This window comes from Oncorhynchus nerka, linkage group LG4, assembly GCF_034236695.1.
Source record: "Oncorhynchus nerka isolate Pitt River linkage group LG4, Oner_Uvic_2.0, whole genome shotgun sequence".
NCBI lineage: Eukaryota > Metazoa > Chordata > Actinopteri > Salmoniformes > Salmonidae > Oncorhynchus > Oncorhynchus nerka.
In genome coordinates, this window is record NC_088399.1 from 87,882,151 (window position 1) to 87,899,864 (window position 17,714).

Genomic DNA, 17,714 nt, shown 5'->3' on the forward strand with positions numbered 1-17,714 from the left:
ATACATAACACATACAAACTGCCTTCCTAAACCATACATAACACATACATAACACATACATACTGCCTTCCTAAACCATACATAACACATACATACTGCCTTCCTAAACCATACATAACACATACAAACTGCCTTCCTAAACCATACATTACACATACATAACACATACATACTGCCTTCCTAAACCATACATAACACATACATAACACATACATAATGCCTTCCTAAACCATACATAACACATACATACTGCCTTCCTAAACCATACATAACACATACATAATGCCTTCCTAAACCATACATAACACATACATACTGCCTTCCTAAACCATACATAACACATTCATACTGCCTTCCTAAACCATACATAACACATTCATACTGCCTTCCTAAACCATACATAACACATTCATACTGCCTTCCTAAACCATACATAACACATTCATACTGCCTTCCTAAACCATACATAACACATTCATACTGCCTTCCTAAACCATACATAACACATTCATAACACATACATACTGCCTTCCTAAACCATACATGACACATTCATACTGCCTTCCTAAACCATACATACTGCCTTCCTAAACCATACTTAACACATACATACTGCCTTCCTAAACCATACATACTGCCTTCCTAAACCATACATACTGCCTTCCTAAACCATACATACTGCCTTCCTAAACCATACATACTGCCTTCCTAAACCATACATACTGCCTTCCTAAACCATACATACTGCCTTCCTAAACCATACATACTGCCTTCCTAAACCATACATACTGCCTTCCTAAACCATACATAACACATACATACTGCCTTCCTAAACCATACATAACACATACAAACTGCCTTCCTAAACCATACATAACACATACATACTGCCTTCCTAAACCATTCATACTGCCTTCCTAAACCATTCAAACTGCCTTCCTAAACCATACATAACACATTCATACTGCCTTCCTAAACCTTACATACCACATTCATAAACAGTACATAAGCATTTCAGTGCAGTGTTTTTAACCTCAAAATCAAAATCAAACGGAATACTTGTTTTCACCGGTTCATTTTCCCAGTTATCATCATTACCATAACTGAGAAACTGTGTCATCCATCCATGGTCCACTCTGGTGGTGTAGTGAGGGACTGTCTCTGGCCCTGTGTCATCCATCCATGGTCCACTCTGGTGGTGTAGTGAGGGACTGTCTCTGGCCCTGTGTCATCCATCCATGGTCCACTCTGGTGGTGTAGTGAGGGACTGTCTCTGGCCCTGTGTCATCCATCCATGGTCCACTCTGGTGGTGTAGTGAGGGACTGTCTCTGGCCCTGTGACAGTCAGCCAGTCAGCACACACAGAGAAGACGAGGAAGAGAAGAAGCTCATTACACAGGTTTAAGATCTCTGGGGCCTAATTAAGAGCAGCTCATTTCCTACCTGCACAAGGAAACACTGGCCCAGTCATTTTTCCTTATTAATACTTTAAACACTGGCTGACCGACAGCCAGCCTTGACGGAGGGATTATCAGGCCCATCAATTAACCCCCGTCCTGGGTTGCTGCTGTGGCTAGATGGTCCACCTGGGGGAGGCTATGGGGGAGGGGTGGGGTGTAGCTCGGACATATGAATATTAATCTCTTCGCCTTTATCATTTTGGGACTGGGGGGGGGGGGGAGCTGAGAAGGGAATGAAGGGGGAAACGGGACAGAAGGGCCGGTGGCTCTAAGGACAAGCGATGCCCTCTCTTTGTGAGTGACCTTTACCATCTCTCTGTGTGTCTCACACTCACTCAACCTCTCTCTCCACATCTCCTTTGGAACCCTGGGAGGAATATGAGGATCTCTGGGATTTTAAACCGTGTTTAGGTCTTTAGGATCTGTGCATAGTGGAATCATCCATCAAGTCTGTCTTGGAGTGGTTACAGTGTAATGGTTGAACTGGCAAACAGATGAGGAGGCATTATGTATGGTTTAGGAAACAGATGAGGAGAGAGCAAGGAGAAAGGTGTAATTGTGAGCTATATCCTTTATCTGCTTTAATATCATCCAATTCTTAAACTGTACTGGGGCCATACCCGTATCAAGCCTTTTAGAGTAGAAGTGCTGATTTAGGATGAGTTTTTCCTTTTAAATCACAATGAATAAGATTACATGAACAGGAGGGACTGATCCTAGATCAGTACTTCTACTCTGAGACACTTTATACATAAGCTGCAGCTCTGAACATTCTAAGATATAGATATATAGATATATATATATATATATCCTATAGCCTAAGTTCACCATGCGCAATGCCAAGCGTTGCCTGGAGTGGTGCAAAGCTCGCTGCCATTGGACTCTGGAACAGTGGAAACGTGTTCTCTGGCGTGATGAATCATGCTTCACCATCTCGTAGTCCGACGGATGAATCTGGGTATGGTGGATGCCAGGAGAATGCTACCTGCCTGAATGAATAATGCCAACTGTAAATTTTGTTGGAGCATGACAATGCCCCCTTGCACAAAGCGAGGTCCATACAGAAATGGAGATCGGTGTGGAAGAACTTCACATGCCTGCACAGAGCCCTGACCAACCCCAGCGAACACCTTGAATTGGAACGCCGACTGCAAGCCAGGCCTAATTGCCCAACATCAGTGTCCGACCTCACTAATGATCGTGGCTGAATGGAAGCAAGTCCCCGTAGCAGTGTTCTAACATCTAGTGGAAAACCTTCCCAGAAGTGTGGATGGAGGCTGTTATAACAGCAAAGAGGGGACCAACTCCATATTAATGCCCATAATTTTGGAATTAGATGTTCGATGGGTGTACACATACACTACGTGACAAAAAGTAACATTGCATTCTGGACATGGAGATATTGATTAATACAGCAAATACTATTTCAGCAAAAGTTGAAGAGTTTCTCATCTAAAAACCGATTTGAGGGAACACAAAAAGCACACTTTAAGTCATGGCACTATGCATAAAACATGACATCAACAGAAAGTATGGAATATTTTTCCTCCATGACTGCTCCTCCTCCTGTAGTTTCCATTTCCTCCTGTCCCTGGGAGTCAGGATGCAGCAACAGAGACTCCGGCTAATCCCAAATGGCTCCCTATTCCCTCTATAGTGCACTACTTTTGACCATGGCCCTAGTCAAGAATGAACTGTAAAGGGAATAGGGTGCCATTTGGGATGCAAAAACTGCGGTCGGGCTACCGTTCTCCCTGACTCGCCCCCCCCTACCGCTTCCACTGACTCACCCCCCCCTACCGCTTCCCCTGACTCACCCCCTACCGCTTCCACTGACTCACCCCCTACCGCTTCCCCTGACTCGCCCCCTACCGCTTCCACTGACCCCGCCCCCTACCGCTTCCCCTGACTCACCCCCTACCGCTTCCACTGACTCACCCCCTACCGCTTCCCTGACTCACCCCCCCTACCGCTTCCCTGACTCGCCCCCTACCGCTTCCACTGACTCATTACATTTACATTTAAGTCATTTAGCAGACGCTCTTATCCAGAGCGACTTACAAATTGGTGCTTTCACCTTATGAAATCCAGTGGAACAGCCACTTTACAATAGTGCATCTAGGTCTTTTAAGGGGGAGGGGGGTGAGAAGGATTACTTTATCCTATCCTAGGTATTCCTTAAAGAGGTGGGGTTTCAGGTGTCTCCGGAAGGTGGTGATTGACTCCGCTGTCCTGGCGTCGTGAGGGAGTTTGTTCCACCATTGGGGGCCAGAGCAGCGAACAGTTTTGACTGGGCTGAGCGGGAACTGTACTTCCTCAGTGGTAGGGAGGCGAGCAGGCCAGAGGTGGATGAACGCAGTGCCCTTGTTTGGGTGTAGGGCCTGATCAGAGCCTGGAGGTACTGAGGTGCCGTTCCCCTCACAGCTCCGTAGGCAAGCACCATGGTCTTGTAGCGGATGCGAGCTTCAACTGGAAGCCAGTGGAGAGAGCGGAGGAGCGGGGTGACGTGAGAGAACTTGGGAAGGTTGAACACCAGACGGGCTGCGGCGTTCTGGATGAGTTGTAGGGGTTTAATGGCACAGGCAGGGAGCCCAGCCAACAGCGAGTTGCAGTAATCCAGACGGGAGATGACAAGTGCCTGGATTAGGACCTGCGCCGCTTCCTGTGTGAGGCAGGGTCGTACTCTGCGGATGTTGTAGAGCATGAACCTACAGGAACGGGCCACCGCCTTGATGTTATTTGAGAACGACAGGGTGTTGTCCAGGATCACGCCAAGGTTCTTAGCGCTCTGGGACGAGGACACAATGGAGTTGTCAACCGTGATGGCGAGATCATGGAACGGGCAGTCCTTCCCGGGAGGAAGAGCAGCTCCGTCTTGCCGAGGTTCAGCTTGAGGTGATGATCCGTCATCCACACTGATATGTCTGCCAGACATGCAGAGATGCGATTCGCCACCTGGTCGTCAGTAGGGGGAAAGGAGAAGATTAATTGTGTGTCGTCTGCATAGCAATGATAGGAGAGACCATGTGAGGTTATGACAGAGCCAAGTGACTTGGTGTATAGCGAGAATAGGAGAGGGCATAGAACAGAGCCCTGGGGGACACCAGTGGTGAGAGCACGTGGTGAGGAGACGGATTCTCGCCACGCCACCTGGTAGGAGCGACCTGTCAGGTAGGACGCAATCCAAGCGCGGGCCGCGCCGGAGATGCCCAACTCGGAGAGGGTGGAGAGGAGGATCTGATGGTTCACAGTATCGAAGGCAGCCGATAGGTCTAGAAGGATGAGAGCAGAGGAGAGAGAGTTAGCTTTAGCAGTGCGGAGCGCCTCCGTGATACAGAGAAGAGCAGTCTCAGTTGAATGACTAGTCTTGAAACCTGACTGATTTGGATCAAGAAGGTCATTCTGAGAGAGATAGCGGGAGAGCTGGCCAAGGACGGCACGTTCAAGAGTTTTGGAGAGAAAAGAAAGAAGGGATACTGGTCTGTAGTTGTTGACATCGGAGGGATCGAGTGTAGGTTTTTTCAGAAGGGGTGCAACTCTCGCTCTCTTGAAGACGGGAGGGACGTAGCCAGCGGTCAGGGATGAGTTGATGAGCGAGGTGAGGTAAGGGAGAAGGTCACCGGAGATGGTCTGGAGAAGAGAGGAGGGGATAGGGTCAAGCGGGCAGGTTGTTGGGCGGCCGGCCGTCACAAGACGCGAGATGTCATCTGGAGAGAGAGGGGAGAAAGAGGTCAGAGCACAGGGTAGGGCAGTGTGAGCAGAACCAGCGGTGTCGTTTGACTTAGCAAACGAGGATCGGATGTCGTCGACCTTCTTTTCAAAATGGTTGACGAAGTCATCTGCAGAGAGGGAGGAGGGGGGAGGGGGAGGAGGATTCAAGAGGGAGGAGAAGGTGGCAAAGAGCTTCCTAGGGTTAGAGGCAGATGCTTGGAATTTAGAGTGGTAGAAAGTGGCTTTAGCAGCAGAGACAGAGGAGGAAAATGTAGAGAGGAGGGAGTGAAAGGATGCCAGGTCCGCAGGGAGGCGAGTTTTCCTCCATTTCCACTCGGCTGCCCGGAGCCCTGTTCTGTGAGCTCGCAATGAGTCGTCGAGCCACGGAGCGGGAGGGGAGGACCGAGCCGGCCTGGAGGATAGGGGACATAGAGAGTCAAAGGATGCAGAAAGGGAGGAGAGGAGGGTTGAGGAGGCAGAATCAGGAGATAGGTTGGAGAAGGTTTGAGCAGAGGGAAGAGATGATAGGATGGAAGAGGAGAGAGTAGCGGGGAGAGAGAGTGAAGGTTGGGACGGCGCGATACCATCCGAGTAGGGGCAGTGTGGGAAGTGTTGGATGAGAGCGAGAGGGAAAAGGATACAAGGTAGTGGTCGGAGACTTGGAGGGGAGTTGCAATGAGGTTAGTGGAGGAACAGCATCTAGTAAAGATGAGGTCGAGCGTATTGCCTGCCTTGTGAGTAGGGGGAAGGTGAGAGGGTGAGGTCAAAAGAGGAGAGGAGTGGAAAGAAGGAGGCAGAGAGGAATGAGTCAAAGGTAGACGTGGGGAGGTTAAAGTCGCCCAGAACTGTGAGAGGTGAGCCGTCCTCAGGAAAGGAGCTTATCAAGGCATCAAGCTCATTGATGAACTCTCCGAGGGAACCTGGAGGGCGATAAATGATAAGGATGTTAAGCTTGAAAGGGCTGGTAACTGTGACAGCATGGAATTCAAAGGAGGCGATAGACAGATGGGTAAGGGGAGAAAGAGAGAATGACCACTTGGGAGAGATGAGGATCCCGGTGCCACCACCCCGCTGACCAGAAGCTCTCGGGATGTGCGAGAGCACGTGGGCGGACGAAGAGAGAGCAGTAGGAGTAGCGGTGTTGTCTGTGGTGATCCATGTTTCCGTCAGAGCCAAGACGTCGAGGGACTGGAGGGATGCATAGGCTGAGATGAACTCTGCCTTGTTGGCCGCAGATCGGCAGTTCCAGAGGCTACCGGAGACCTGGAACTCCACGTGGGTCGTGCGCGCTGGGACCACCAGATTAGGGTGGCCGCGGCCATGCGGTGTGGAGCGTTTGTATGGTCTGTGCAGACAGGAGAGAACAGGGATAGACAGACACATAGTTGACAGGCTAGAGAAGAGGCTACGCTAATGCAGAGGAGATTGGAATGACAAGTGGACTACACGTCTCGAATGTTCTGAAAGTTAAGCTTACGTAGCAAGAATCTAATTGACTAAAATGATTAAAATGATACAGTACTGCTGGGGTAGGCTAGCTGCGTTGTTGACACTACCCTAATCAAGTCGTACCGTTGAGTGTGAAGTTTCTACAATGCTGCTTTTGGGAGCTAGCTGGCTAGCTAGCAGTGTTGGTTACGTTACGTTGCGTTAGGAGAACGACAATAGCTGGCTAGCTAACCTAGAAAATCGCTCTAGACTACACAATTATCTTTGAAACAAAGACGGCTATGTAGCTAGCTATGTAGCTAGCTACGATCAAACAAATCACACCGTTGGGACTGTAATGAAATGAAATGAAAATGTGATACTACCTGTGGAGCGAAGCGGAATGCGACCGGAATGCGAAAGTTCTATTCAGTAGACGTTGGCTGGCTATTGGCTAGCTAGGAGTGTCTCCTACGTTAAAGACGACAAAATAGCTGGCTAGCTAACCTCGGTGAATTAAGATAATCACTCTAAGACTACACACTCTAAACTACACAATTATCTTGGATACGAAGACAGCAAAGACAACTATGTAGCTAGCTAATACTACACTAATCAAGTCGTTCAGTTGAGTGTGATAGTTACTACAGTGCTACGGTAGCCGGTGAACGTATGCTAGCTGGCTAGCTGCTAGGCAGATAGGAGGACGACGAAATACGATAATAACGCAATTATCACTCTAAGACTCCACACTCTAAACTACACAATTATCTTGGACGAAGACAGCAAAGACAACTATGTAGCTAGCTAACACTACACTAATCAAGTCGTTCAGTTGAGTGTGATAGTTACTACAGTGCTACGGTAGACAGTGAACGTGTTGGGCAGATAGGAGACGACGAAATACGACTCATCCCCCCTACCGCTTCCACTGACTCACCCCCCCTACCGCTCTCCCTGACTCGCCCCCCTACCGCTTCCACTGACTCACCCCCTACCGCTTCCCTGACTCGCCCCCTACCGCTTCCCCTGACTCGCCCCCTACCGCTTCCCCTGACTCACCCCCTACCGCTTTCCCTGACTCACCCCCTACCGCTTCCACTGACTCTTCCCCCTACCGCTTCCACTGACTCACCCCCTACCGCTCTCCCTGACTCGCCCCCTACCGCTTCCACTGACTCACCCCCTACCGCTTCCACTGACTCACCCCCTACCGCTTCCACTGACTCACCCCCTACCGCTCTCCCTGACTCGCCCCCTACCGCTTCCACTGACTCACCCCCTACCGCTCTCCCTGACTCACCCCCTACCGCTTCCACTGACTCACCCCCTACCGCTTCCACTGACTCAGCCCCCCTACCGCTTCCACTGAATGAATCCTCTAGTGCCCAATGGGTCCAGTATCTCTGTAATGTATATGAAATAAAACATGGGCAACCATGTTGTGATCTGCACCCGCTGAGGCACCTGCGGTCCAACAGTGACCAATGTACCATGGCGCCGGAGCAGAGGGCAGACATTTTACGTGCCACCAACCGATTGTTTTTTTGTTTGTGTGTTTATCTGCGTTGTTTGGAACTTTATATCACACATACACTTCTTTTTGAAGATAATGTTTCCGCTACCATATCTTATGACCAAAAATAACTTCTAGACATCAGAACTGCGACTACTCTCCACAGACTAGCAGAATCCTTTTTCTTATTTCACGACTCTAACGAGCCCGAGGCGGAGGATATATGGCTCCCTCGGTAACAGGCCCAGAGCCCCATGATCTGCGTGAAGAGGAGGCGGAGAAAGAGGGGCCGGAGAGCGGGCTTCCTGCTGAGAAGTCGGAGGCAATCGAATAAACCCCCACTTCTCTCAATTCTGCTAGCAAACATGCAATCTTTGGACAATAAATGGCCGAGTTATTGGGAAGACTAAACTGCCAACAGGACATTAAAAACTGGAACATCTTATACATCACGGAGTCGTGGCTGAACGACGACAATACCAACATACCGCTGGCTGGTTAAACGATGTAGCGGCAGGATAGAACAGTGGTGTCTGGTAAGACAAGGGGCGGAGGTCTATGTATTTTTGTAAACAACAGCTGGTGCACAATATCTAAGGAAGTCTCGAGCTATTGCTCGCCTGAGGTAGAGTTTCTCATGATAAGCTGCAGACCACATTACCTACTGAGAGTTTTCATCTATATTCGTTGTAGCTGTTTACATACCACCACAGTCAGAGAGCGGCACTAAGATAGCATTGAATGAGCTGTATTCTGCCATAAGCAAACAAGAAAAACGCTCACCCAGAGGCGGTGCTCATAGTAGCCGGGGACTTTAATACAGAGTAACTTAAAACAGTTTTACCAAATTTCTATCAGCATGTTAAATGTGCAACCACAGGGAAAATAACTCTGGACCACCTATACTCCACACACAGAGACGCATACAAAGCTCTCCTTACCCTCCATTTGGCAAACCTGGCCAGGTCACCGACAACAACGAGACAGCCTACAGGGAGGAGGTCAGAGACCTGGCCGTGTGGTGCCAGGACAACAACCTCTCACTCAATGTGATCAGGACAAAGGAGATTGTGGACTACAGGAAAGAGGCCTGAGCCTGCCTCCATTCTCATCGACGGGGCTGCAGTGGAGCAGGTTGAGAGCTTCAAGTTGCTTCATGTCCACATCACCAACAAACTAACATGGTCCAAGCACACCAAGACAGTCGTGAAGAGGGCACGGGAAAAACCTATTCCCCCTCAGGAGACTGAAAAGAATTGGCATGGGTCCTCAGATCCTCAAAAGGTTCTACAGCTGCATCATCCGAGAGCATCCTGACTGGTTGCATCACTGCCTGGTATGGCAACTGCTCGGCCTCCAACCGCAAGGCACTGCAGAGGGTAATGCGAACGGCCCAGTACATCACTGGGGCCAAGCTTCCTGCCATCCAGGACCTCTATACCAGGCGGTGTCAGAGGAAGCCCCTAAAAATTATCAAAGACTCCAGCCACCCAAGTCATAGACTGTTCTCTCTGCAACCACACGGCAAGCAGTCCTGGAGCGCCAAGTTTAGGTCCAAGAGGCTTCTAAACAGCTTCTACCCCCAAGCCATAAGACTCCTGAACACCTAGTCAAATGGTTACCCAGACTATTTGCATTGCCCCCCCCCATCCCACTCTCTGTTGTCATCTATGCATAGTCACTTTAATTAACTCTACCTACATGTACATACTACCTCAACTAACCGATGCCCCTGCACATTGACTTTTAGTGCTGTATCTCATACAACATATACATTATCAAAACATTGTTCTTTCCTTGGCGCTCTGTCTGGGGTACCAAGGTAGGTGATATCTGTGTCCTCTGGGCTACCAAGGTAGATGGGCTGTTGATGTCTGTGTCCTCCTGGTCTCTGTGGACTCACAGTCTTCCTGGTCTCTGTGGACTCACGGTCCTCCTGGTCTCTGTGGACTCACGGTCTTCCTGGTCTCTGTGGACTCACGGTCTTCCTGGTCTCTGTGGACTCACGGTCTTCCTGGTCTCTGCGGACTCACGGTCCTCCTGGTCTCTGCGGACTCACGGTCCTCCTGGTCTCTGTGGACTCACGGTCCTCCTGGTCTCTGTGGACTCACGGTCTTCCTGGTCTCTGTGGACTCACGGTCCTCCTGGTCTCTGTGGACTCACGGTCCTCCTGGTCTCTGTGGACTCACGGTAGTGTAGATTGTGTGGTTCATTCCAGAGAGCGATCTAGACCACCCCCATGAGTCAAAGGTACAGATGTCATGATGAATTCCTGGGTGTCCCAAATCAAAAATATATATAGGACAAAACACACATCACGACAATAGAGACACCACAACACTACTTTAAGAGAGACCTAAGACAACACAGCATGGTAGCAACACATGCCAACACAGCATGGCAGCAACACATGACAACACAGCATGGCAGCAACACATGACAACACAGCATGACAGCAACAAATGACAACACAGCATGGCAGCAACACATGACAACACAGCATGGCAGCAACACACGACAACACAGCATGGTAGCAAAACAACATGGTAGCAGCACAAAATATGGTACAAACATTATTGGGCACAGACAACAGCACAAAGGGCAAGAAGGTAGAGACAACAATACATCATGCAAAGCAATGAAAACTAGAATGTTTTTTCCCCCATGTCTTTATTGATGTGGTTTTCCCTACCGAAAGACAAACAAGAATATAATAACAGACAGAATAACAGAATATAATAACACCAGACCTGAATGAAAGAACACGATCAATATTGCCATAGTCATAACAGCATGTGCAAAGACTCTGTAATATGTAGAAATGTCACCTTTAAACTGCATCCTACTATACCGCTAATGAATGTAAACCATTTCACGCGTGTGCACTGTGCATCAAATTCAAACAAAAGAAAAGATAAAGCATTGGGGTAATAATCTATTTCAACATAACACTTTTGTGTGAGCACACAGTGTACCGGCACATGAACGGACCGAGACTGTTCTTGCTTACAAGCAATAAAAAGCCTTACACCTGTCGATTGGTGGCAAGACTCGAACACTCGCCTCTGTGGGCGTTTCCCAACTGGCACCCTTATTCCCTAGATAGTACACTACTTTTGAGTAGGAATAGGGCACCGTTTGAGAAGCATACCTGTACCATGGCTACTGCCAGATACCCATTCAGAATGGGCTTTCTCTGTGAAGTATAGTCTAGTGTACCAAGTTTGGAAAAGTTATTCAGACAATTGCCCACAGTCTCTGGGGGTAAACATGAGTTCAGTGGAAAACTCCAGGATCAAGACAGACAGGGTAAACCAAAAGACCAGTATTCACGCTAACCTGTTTCAACTGGACAGGATTTAGAAGAGCGGGTGCCAACTAGACCGCCGTTAGACACACACACGCACACACAGAGAGACCGAGAGAGAGCGGGAGAGAGACTGAGCCAATAAACTAACTGTCTAGTGTCTCCCATCAAACTAGATAATCTTCCAGAAAGGCCAGTAACCGGAATCAGAGGTTTTGTTGAACTTCTATCTGTGCCAAGTTCATTTTAAGTAAATATGTATAATGTTACTTTCCTTGTAAAGGATGCAAAAAACACATCTTAAAATCTAGCAAAAGAATAATTAACAAATCAATTAATAAATCATAAGAAATGACTGATAATCATTTCAAAACTATTCAAAACTATTCATACGCAGCTTTTTAAAAGGATACTTCAAGATACTTCAAGATCTACTTCCTCAGCATCAGATGACCTGGTGGACCCCATGTTCTATGTCTCTGTGTCCTGTATGACTCTGGTTAAATAGATAAAAGGGCCTCATTGCCAAAGTCCAGAAGCATCCCTTTAAAAACAACCTATGATAATTTAAAATATACAAGTGTCATACATGTCAAACATGTTGTCAAATTTGGGCAATTAAAAATGAGGCCGGACCTTGCTTTGTTAGTTTCATTAGTTAAATGGATTCCAGTGATACACCAGTGTGAGTGATTGGGCCAAAGCCATGCCAAAAGCCAGGGGCTGAAATTAAACTCACATTAAATACAAAATACGGCCTGTGTCTTTCTGGCTTGGTTAGTAGTGTCTTACTGGGCTCCATGGCACACAAACATACGTTTTTACACAACCAAACATGTTAACTTCCTGGCAGTCATTAATGTCGTAATGATTGAAAAGCAACAGCTGTCCATTGGTTGCCACATCCATGGTACACAGATCACCAAAGACAAATTAAAACATTTCAGGGGGTGCACACAGACAGCATCCAATTCAGGGGGTGCACACAGACAGCATCCAATTCAGGGGGTGCACACAGACAGCATTAAATTCAGGGGGTGCACACAGACAGCATCCAATTCAGGGGGTGCACACAGACAGCATTCAATTCAGGGGGTGCACACAGACAGCATTCAATTCAGGGGGTGCACACAAAACATTAATTGTAACATTATCAGCTTTAAGTATGTTTAGTGTTTCAGAGGGTCTCCTTCCATAAATAGTGAGAACGTTGAACTAATAGAATGCAATACCTGCAAGCTTGGACGGATACACATTGCCTTCGAGACAGATTATTGAAAAAAATATGTAATTTAATATACTTTATAAAAAAGGCAGCAGGGTGACACAGCAGGGTGACACAGCAGGGTGACACAGCAGGGTGACACAGCAGGGTGACACAGCAGGGTGACACAGCAGGGTGACACAGCAGGGTGACACAGCAGGGTGACACAGCAGGGTGACACAGCAGGGTGACTCAGCAGGGTGACTCAGCAGGGTGACACAGCAGGGTGACACAGCAGGGTGACTCAGCAGGGTGACACAGCAGGGTGACACAGCAGGGTGACACAGCAGGGTGACACAGCAGGGTGACACAGCAGGGTGACACAGCAGGGTGACACAGCAGGGTGACACAGCAGGGTGACACAGCAGGGTGACACAGCAGGGTGACACAGCAGGGTGACTCAGCAGGGTGACTCAGCAGGGTGACACAGCAGGGTGACACAGCAGGGTGACACAGCAGGGTGACTCAGCAGGGACACAGCAGGGTGACACAGCAGGGTGACACAGCAGGGTGACACAGCAGGGTGACAGCAGGGTGACACAGCAGGTGACACAGCAGGGTGACACAGCAGGGTGACTCAGCAGGGTGACACAGCAGGGTGACTCAGCAGGGTGACACAGCAGGGTGACTCAGCAGGGTGACACAGCAGGGTGACTCAGCAGGGTGACACAGCAGGGTGACACAGCAGGGTGACTCAGCAGGGTGACACAGCAGGGTGACTCAGCAGGGTGACACAGCAGGGTGACTCAGCAGGGTGACTCAGCAGGGTGACACAGCAGGGTGACTCAGCAGGGTGACACAGCAGCAGGGTGACACAGCAGGGTGACTCAGCAGGGTGACACAGCAGGGTGACCCAGCAGGGTGACACAGCAGGGTGACACAGCAGGGTGACACAGCAGGGTGACTCAGCAGGGTGACACAGCAGGGTGACTCAGCAGGGTGACACAGCAGGGTGACCCAGAAAGGCAACACAGCAGGGGGACCCAGAAAGGCAACACAGCAGGGGGACCCAGAAAGGCAACACAGCAGGGGGGCCCAGAAAGGCGACACAGCAGGGTGACACAGCAGGGCGGCACAGCAGGGTGACACAGCAGGGTGAAACAGCAAGGCGACACAGCAGGGCGACACAGCAAGGCGACACAGCAGGGGGACCCAGCAGGGGGAACCAGCAGGGCGACACAGCAGGGCGACACAGCAGGGCGACACAGCAAGGCGACACAGCAGGGGGAACCAGCAGGGCGACACAGCAAGGCTACTCAGCAGAGCAACACAGCAGGGGGACCCAGAAAGGCGACACAGCAGGGTGACACAGCAAGGCGACCCAGCAGGGCGACACATCAGGGCTACTCAGCAGGGCGACCCAGCAGGGTGACACAGCAGGGTGACACAGCAAGGCGACACAGCAGGGCGACACAGCAAGGCGACACAGCAGGGCAACACAGCAGGGTGACACAGCAGGGCGACACAGCAAGGCGACACAGCAGGGCGACACAGCAAGGCGACACAGCAGGGTGACACAGCAAGGCGACACAGCAGGGCGACACAGCAGGGCGACACAGCAGGGCGACACAGCTAGCACAGTTGACCGAATAGGTCTTTGGATACTGACAGCAGTACTCTGGAGAGTTGTTGGAGGCATGAGTTTTTAATTTTTTATTGCATTCCAAATGGTACCCTATTCCCAACACATATACATGCATGTGATATATATATATATATATATATATATATATATATATATATCACACATACACATATATATACACACATATATATGTATGTATGTATGTGTATATATATATATGTATGTGTATATATACATATATATACACACATATAGATATATATATATATATACATACACACACACACACGCACGCACACATATATATATACACACACACACACATCTATACTTACACACACAAATTTATGTGTGTGTATATACATACATTCATACATACATACATACATACATACATACATACATACAACTATGTTTTACCAGAGCCCAGCCCTGGTCAAAAGTAGTGCACTAGAAAAGGGAATAGGGAGCCATTTGGGATGCAGCCTCCCTTTTAAAGTGCAGTATCCAACTCCGGGTAGGGTTTGAGTGTTATATGTACTGCATACATCCTCATTCACCATGGACTAAGTGAACCCAGTTACTTTAAAGTGGCATTTTAAAGCTGAAATGTAGTTCTCTGTCTCTCTCTGTAGAGTCGACCTCTCTAAATAACCCCCTAATGAACTGCTCCCGTCGCTCACAACCCAAGGCATTCAGCAGGGAAAAAAACATATTTTTAATCATTTGTGTGCCTGCTGCTGTGAATTAGCTACCGGTGCGTTTTTCTCTCCAGACATACTTGCTGACGGCACACAGGCTGGCACTCAAAAATGCTTATCATTACAAAAACTCATCTACTGGCTACCTTCCATTCCCCAATATTAGCACAAGTAAAATACATAAATAAAAACACTACTGAATAAATAAATGTTTTTTTCTCTCCCCTTTGTTTGAAATGGAACTAATTTTGGCACACAAGGTTTTTTGAGGTGCCAACCCCCCCTCCGCCCCCCTCGCTCCCTCTCCTCAGCTGGTGGTCTACATATGTGTGAGTGACACAACCTGTTCGGCACTAGCTCCTCCCTCCCTCCTTTCCCTAGCATAACATTCCCCCTACTCATTAAGCGGAGGAGTTTCGAGTTTCCCCGTTCTCCCCCCTGCTCCTTAACAGCAGGCTGCAGTACATCCATCAGAAGAGCTGCATGAAGAAGTCAGGAGCCCAGTCCAGGGCGGTCTGGGCCACAGCCAGAGCGGCCGCCCCCAAGGTGGCTGAGATGCCCCACACGGCCATCTTGACGAGCTGGTTGGCAGCCTGGTTGGGCTGCGTGTCCCTGGACAGGACCAGCTGGGAGTCTGGGCCTCCGAGGCCTCGGGCCCGGCCCTGGAGGAGCTGCCGACGTAGGACCGAGTCTGGCCGCTGCTGCTGAGTGGCCGCCTGGAAAGCCTTGAAACAGTTGATGGTGATGCTGGAAACAGACAGAAGTAGATACTGTCTGAGAGAAACACTTTCTCATAACAGTTATTCATCTCTGCCGAGTTAGTTATGGCTTACGAGTTAGTTATGGCTTACGAGTTAGTTATGGCTTACGAGTTAGTTATGGCTTACGAGTTAGTTATGGCTTACAAGAATACTGAAACGGTAGACAAATATACGTCAATAAGAAAGACCAAAGGGAAAGAGACAGATGAAAAAAGTAAACACCATATGGGAGGGAGGGAGAGAGAGGGAGGGAGGGAGGGAGGGAGAGAGGGAGAGAGGGAGGGAGGGAGGGAGGAAGAGAGGGAGGGAGGGAGGGAGGGAGGGAGGGAGGGAGGGAGGGAGGGAGGGAGAGAGAGAGGGGGGAGGGAGGGAGGGAAGAGGGGGGAGAGAGGGAGGGAGGGAGGGAGGGAGGGAGGGAGGGAGGGAGGGAGGGAGAAAAGAAGGGAGGGAGAAAATAAGGGAGGAAGGGAAGAGGGAGGGGAAGGGAGGAAGGGAACAGTGCCCTATGGCCTTAACAAAGACACTTCATATGGCTACAGCTTTTTCTCAATTACATTAGCAACACAACACCAGAAGCACCAGCTAGTGCTGATGGGTAAGACCACAGCAACACACATTTTCCTCAACAGTTCGGAGAAAAACATCATTAAAAAATCATAAAATATTCACTTCCATTTCATTATCATCCCTCTGGAAGTAATAGTAAACATGGAGCTGCAATACCAAATGCAAATGCCTTTTTTCCTGATTATGAACCTGGCAAAAAAACACACAAAAAACGGGGCGGTTAATGGCAGAAAAGCGCCTCTGGGAAAATGGTACCCTGAGCGTTCATGCCTGGGCTGAGGGGCTCAATGTCTAAGTCTTTCACTCTCCATTTTTTAAAGAGGGCTTTTAGAGTGTCCCTTTCTCCAATCTCTCTCTCTCATTAGTATAATTTGCTACTGCTCCCAGGATGAAAATAGCTGACAGGTAACAGCAGAGCAATTAACTTTTAAACTTTCACTTTAAACAGCTTAACACCCCAGAGGGCCAGGTTGTTCTGATGAACCTCCTGTAGTGTACATACTGTAGTGGTACACCAGTGACTCCTATCACTTACTCCTCTCCTACGGCGTTCCAAATAACACCCTATTCCCTATATAGTGCACCACTATTGACCAGAGCTCTATGTGCCCTGGTCAAAAGTAGTGCACTAAATAGGGAATAGGGTGTCACTTGGAATACACGCTCTGTGTGACAGTGACAGTGATGGTGTACTGTGCAGTCAGTGGCTGGCTTAGCCCATGTTCTCTCCTCTCATTTATCCTCCTGCTGAAAGGGACTAGGACCTCGTCAATGACCGTGACACTGAGTCTTTGAATACAGCTGACAGGATAGTGAGCTGATGACTGTGATCAAAGCAGCTCATTCTAAACCTTGAGGGAGTTGGGAGAAATATTTTGTCAGGTAGAGGTGGCTTTGCTGGTGTCTTAACTTAGAAATGAAGTATGTTGTCATTTCAGGGATAGAGGGCCATTTCAAAATGAATTTGGCTATTGGCCTTGTGAGCCTTCCATCCTGTGCCCATCTGTCATTCTCTGTGACCGTGGCACACTGTAGCCAGTGTTCCTGTGCCGCAATAGTTGTGTATTCATGTTTTAATTCATGTTTAGCATTACTACACCAGCGATGCGTCCCAAATGGCACCCTATTCCCTAGGCCGAAGTAAAGTAGGGACACAAGAGAGGTCAGACGGGTGAGTCGGCATGTCCTCGTGACCCAGAAGAAGCAGAGCATGTTCAGTGTGGTTGAGTCGTCACCGACAGGCCCTGTTCTGTTTGTCGTGGTGCCACCGGGAGCTGCTCTCTCAGCCGTGCAGTGTGACGCAACACAACCCCCCTGCTCGCGCTCTCCCTCTTTACTTTTGAGTCCCTCTCTACCGCTTTCATTTGCCCTCCCCCCTATACACAGAATAAGTGGGTCACTAGTTCTAACACTT

The 17,714-nt window shown here is 48.9% G+C and overlaps 1 protein-coding gene across 2 annotated transcripts in view; it reads right to left on the minus strand.

Moving 5' to 3' along the window:
• LOC115128725 (TBC1 domain family member 20-like) overlaps positions 1 to 17,714 on the minus strand; it is a 49,636-nt gene that overhangs the window by 13,153 nt on the left and 18,769 nt on the right. The window contains exon 8 of one of the 2 annotated variants that reach the window (XR_003863545.2): positions 1,099 to 1,335. Coding sequence is in view for 1 of the 2 variants with exons in the window: in XM_029658840.2 (XP_029514700.1) it covers positions 15,443 to 15,719 (277 nt within the window). In the remaining variant the exon portion in view is untranslated. Of the gene's footprint in view, positions 1 to 1,098; positions 1,336 to 15,437; positions 15,720 to 17,714 lie in introns of those variants that run through there. The other variant, XM_029658840.2, reaches the window with a different exon arrangement.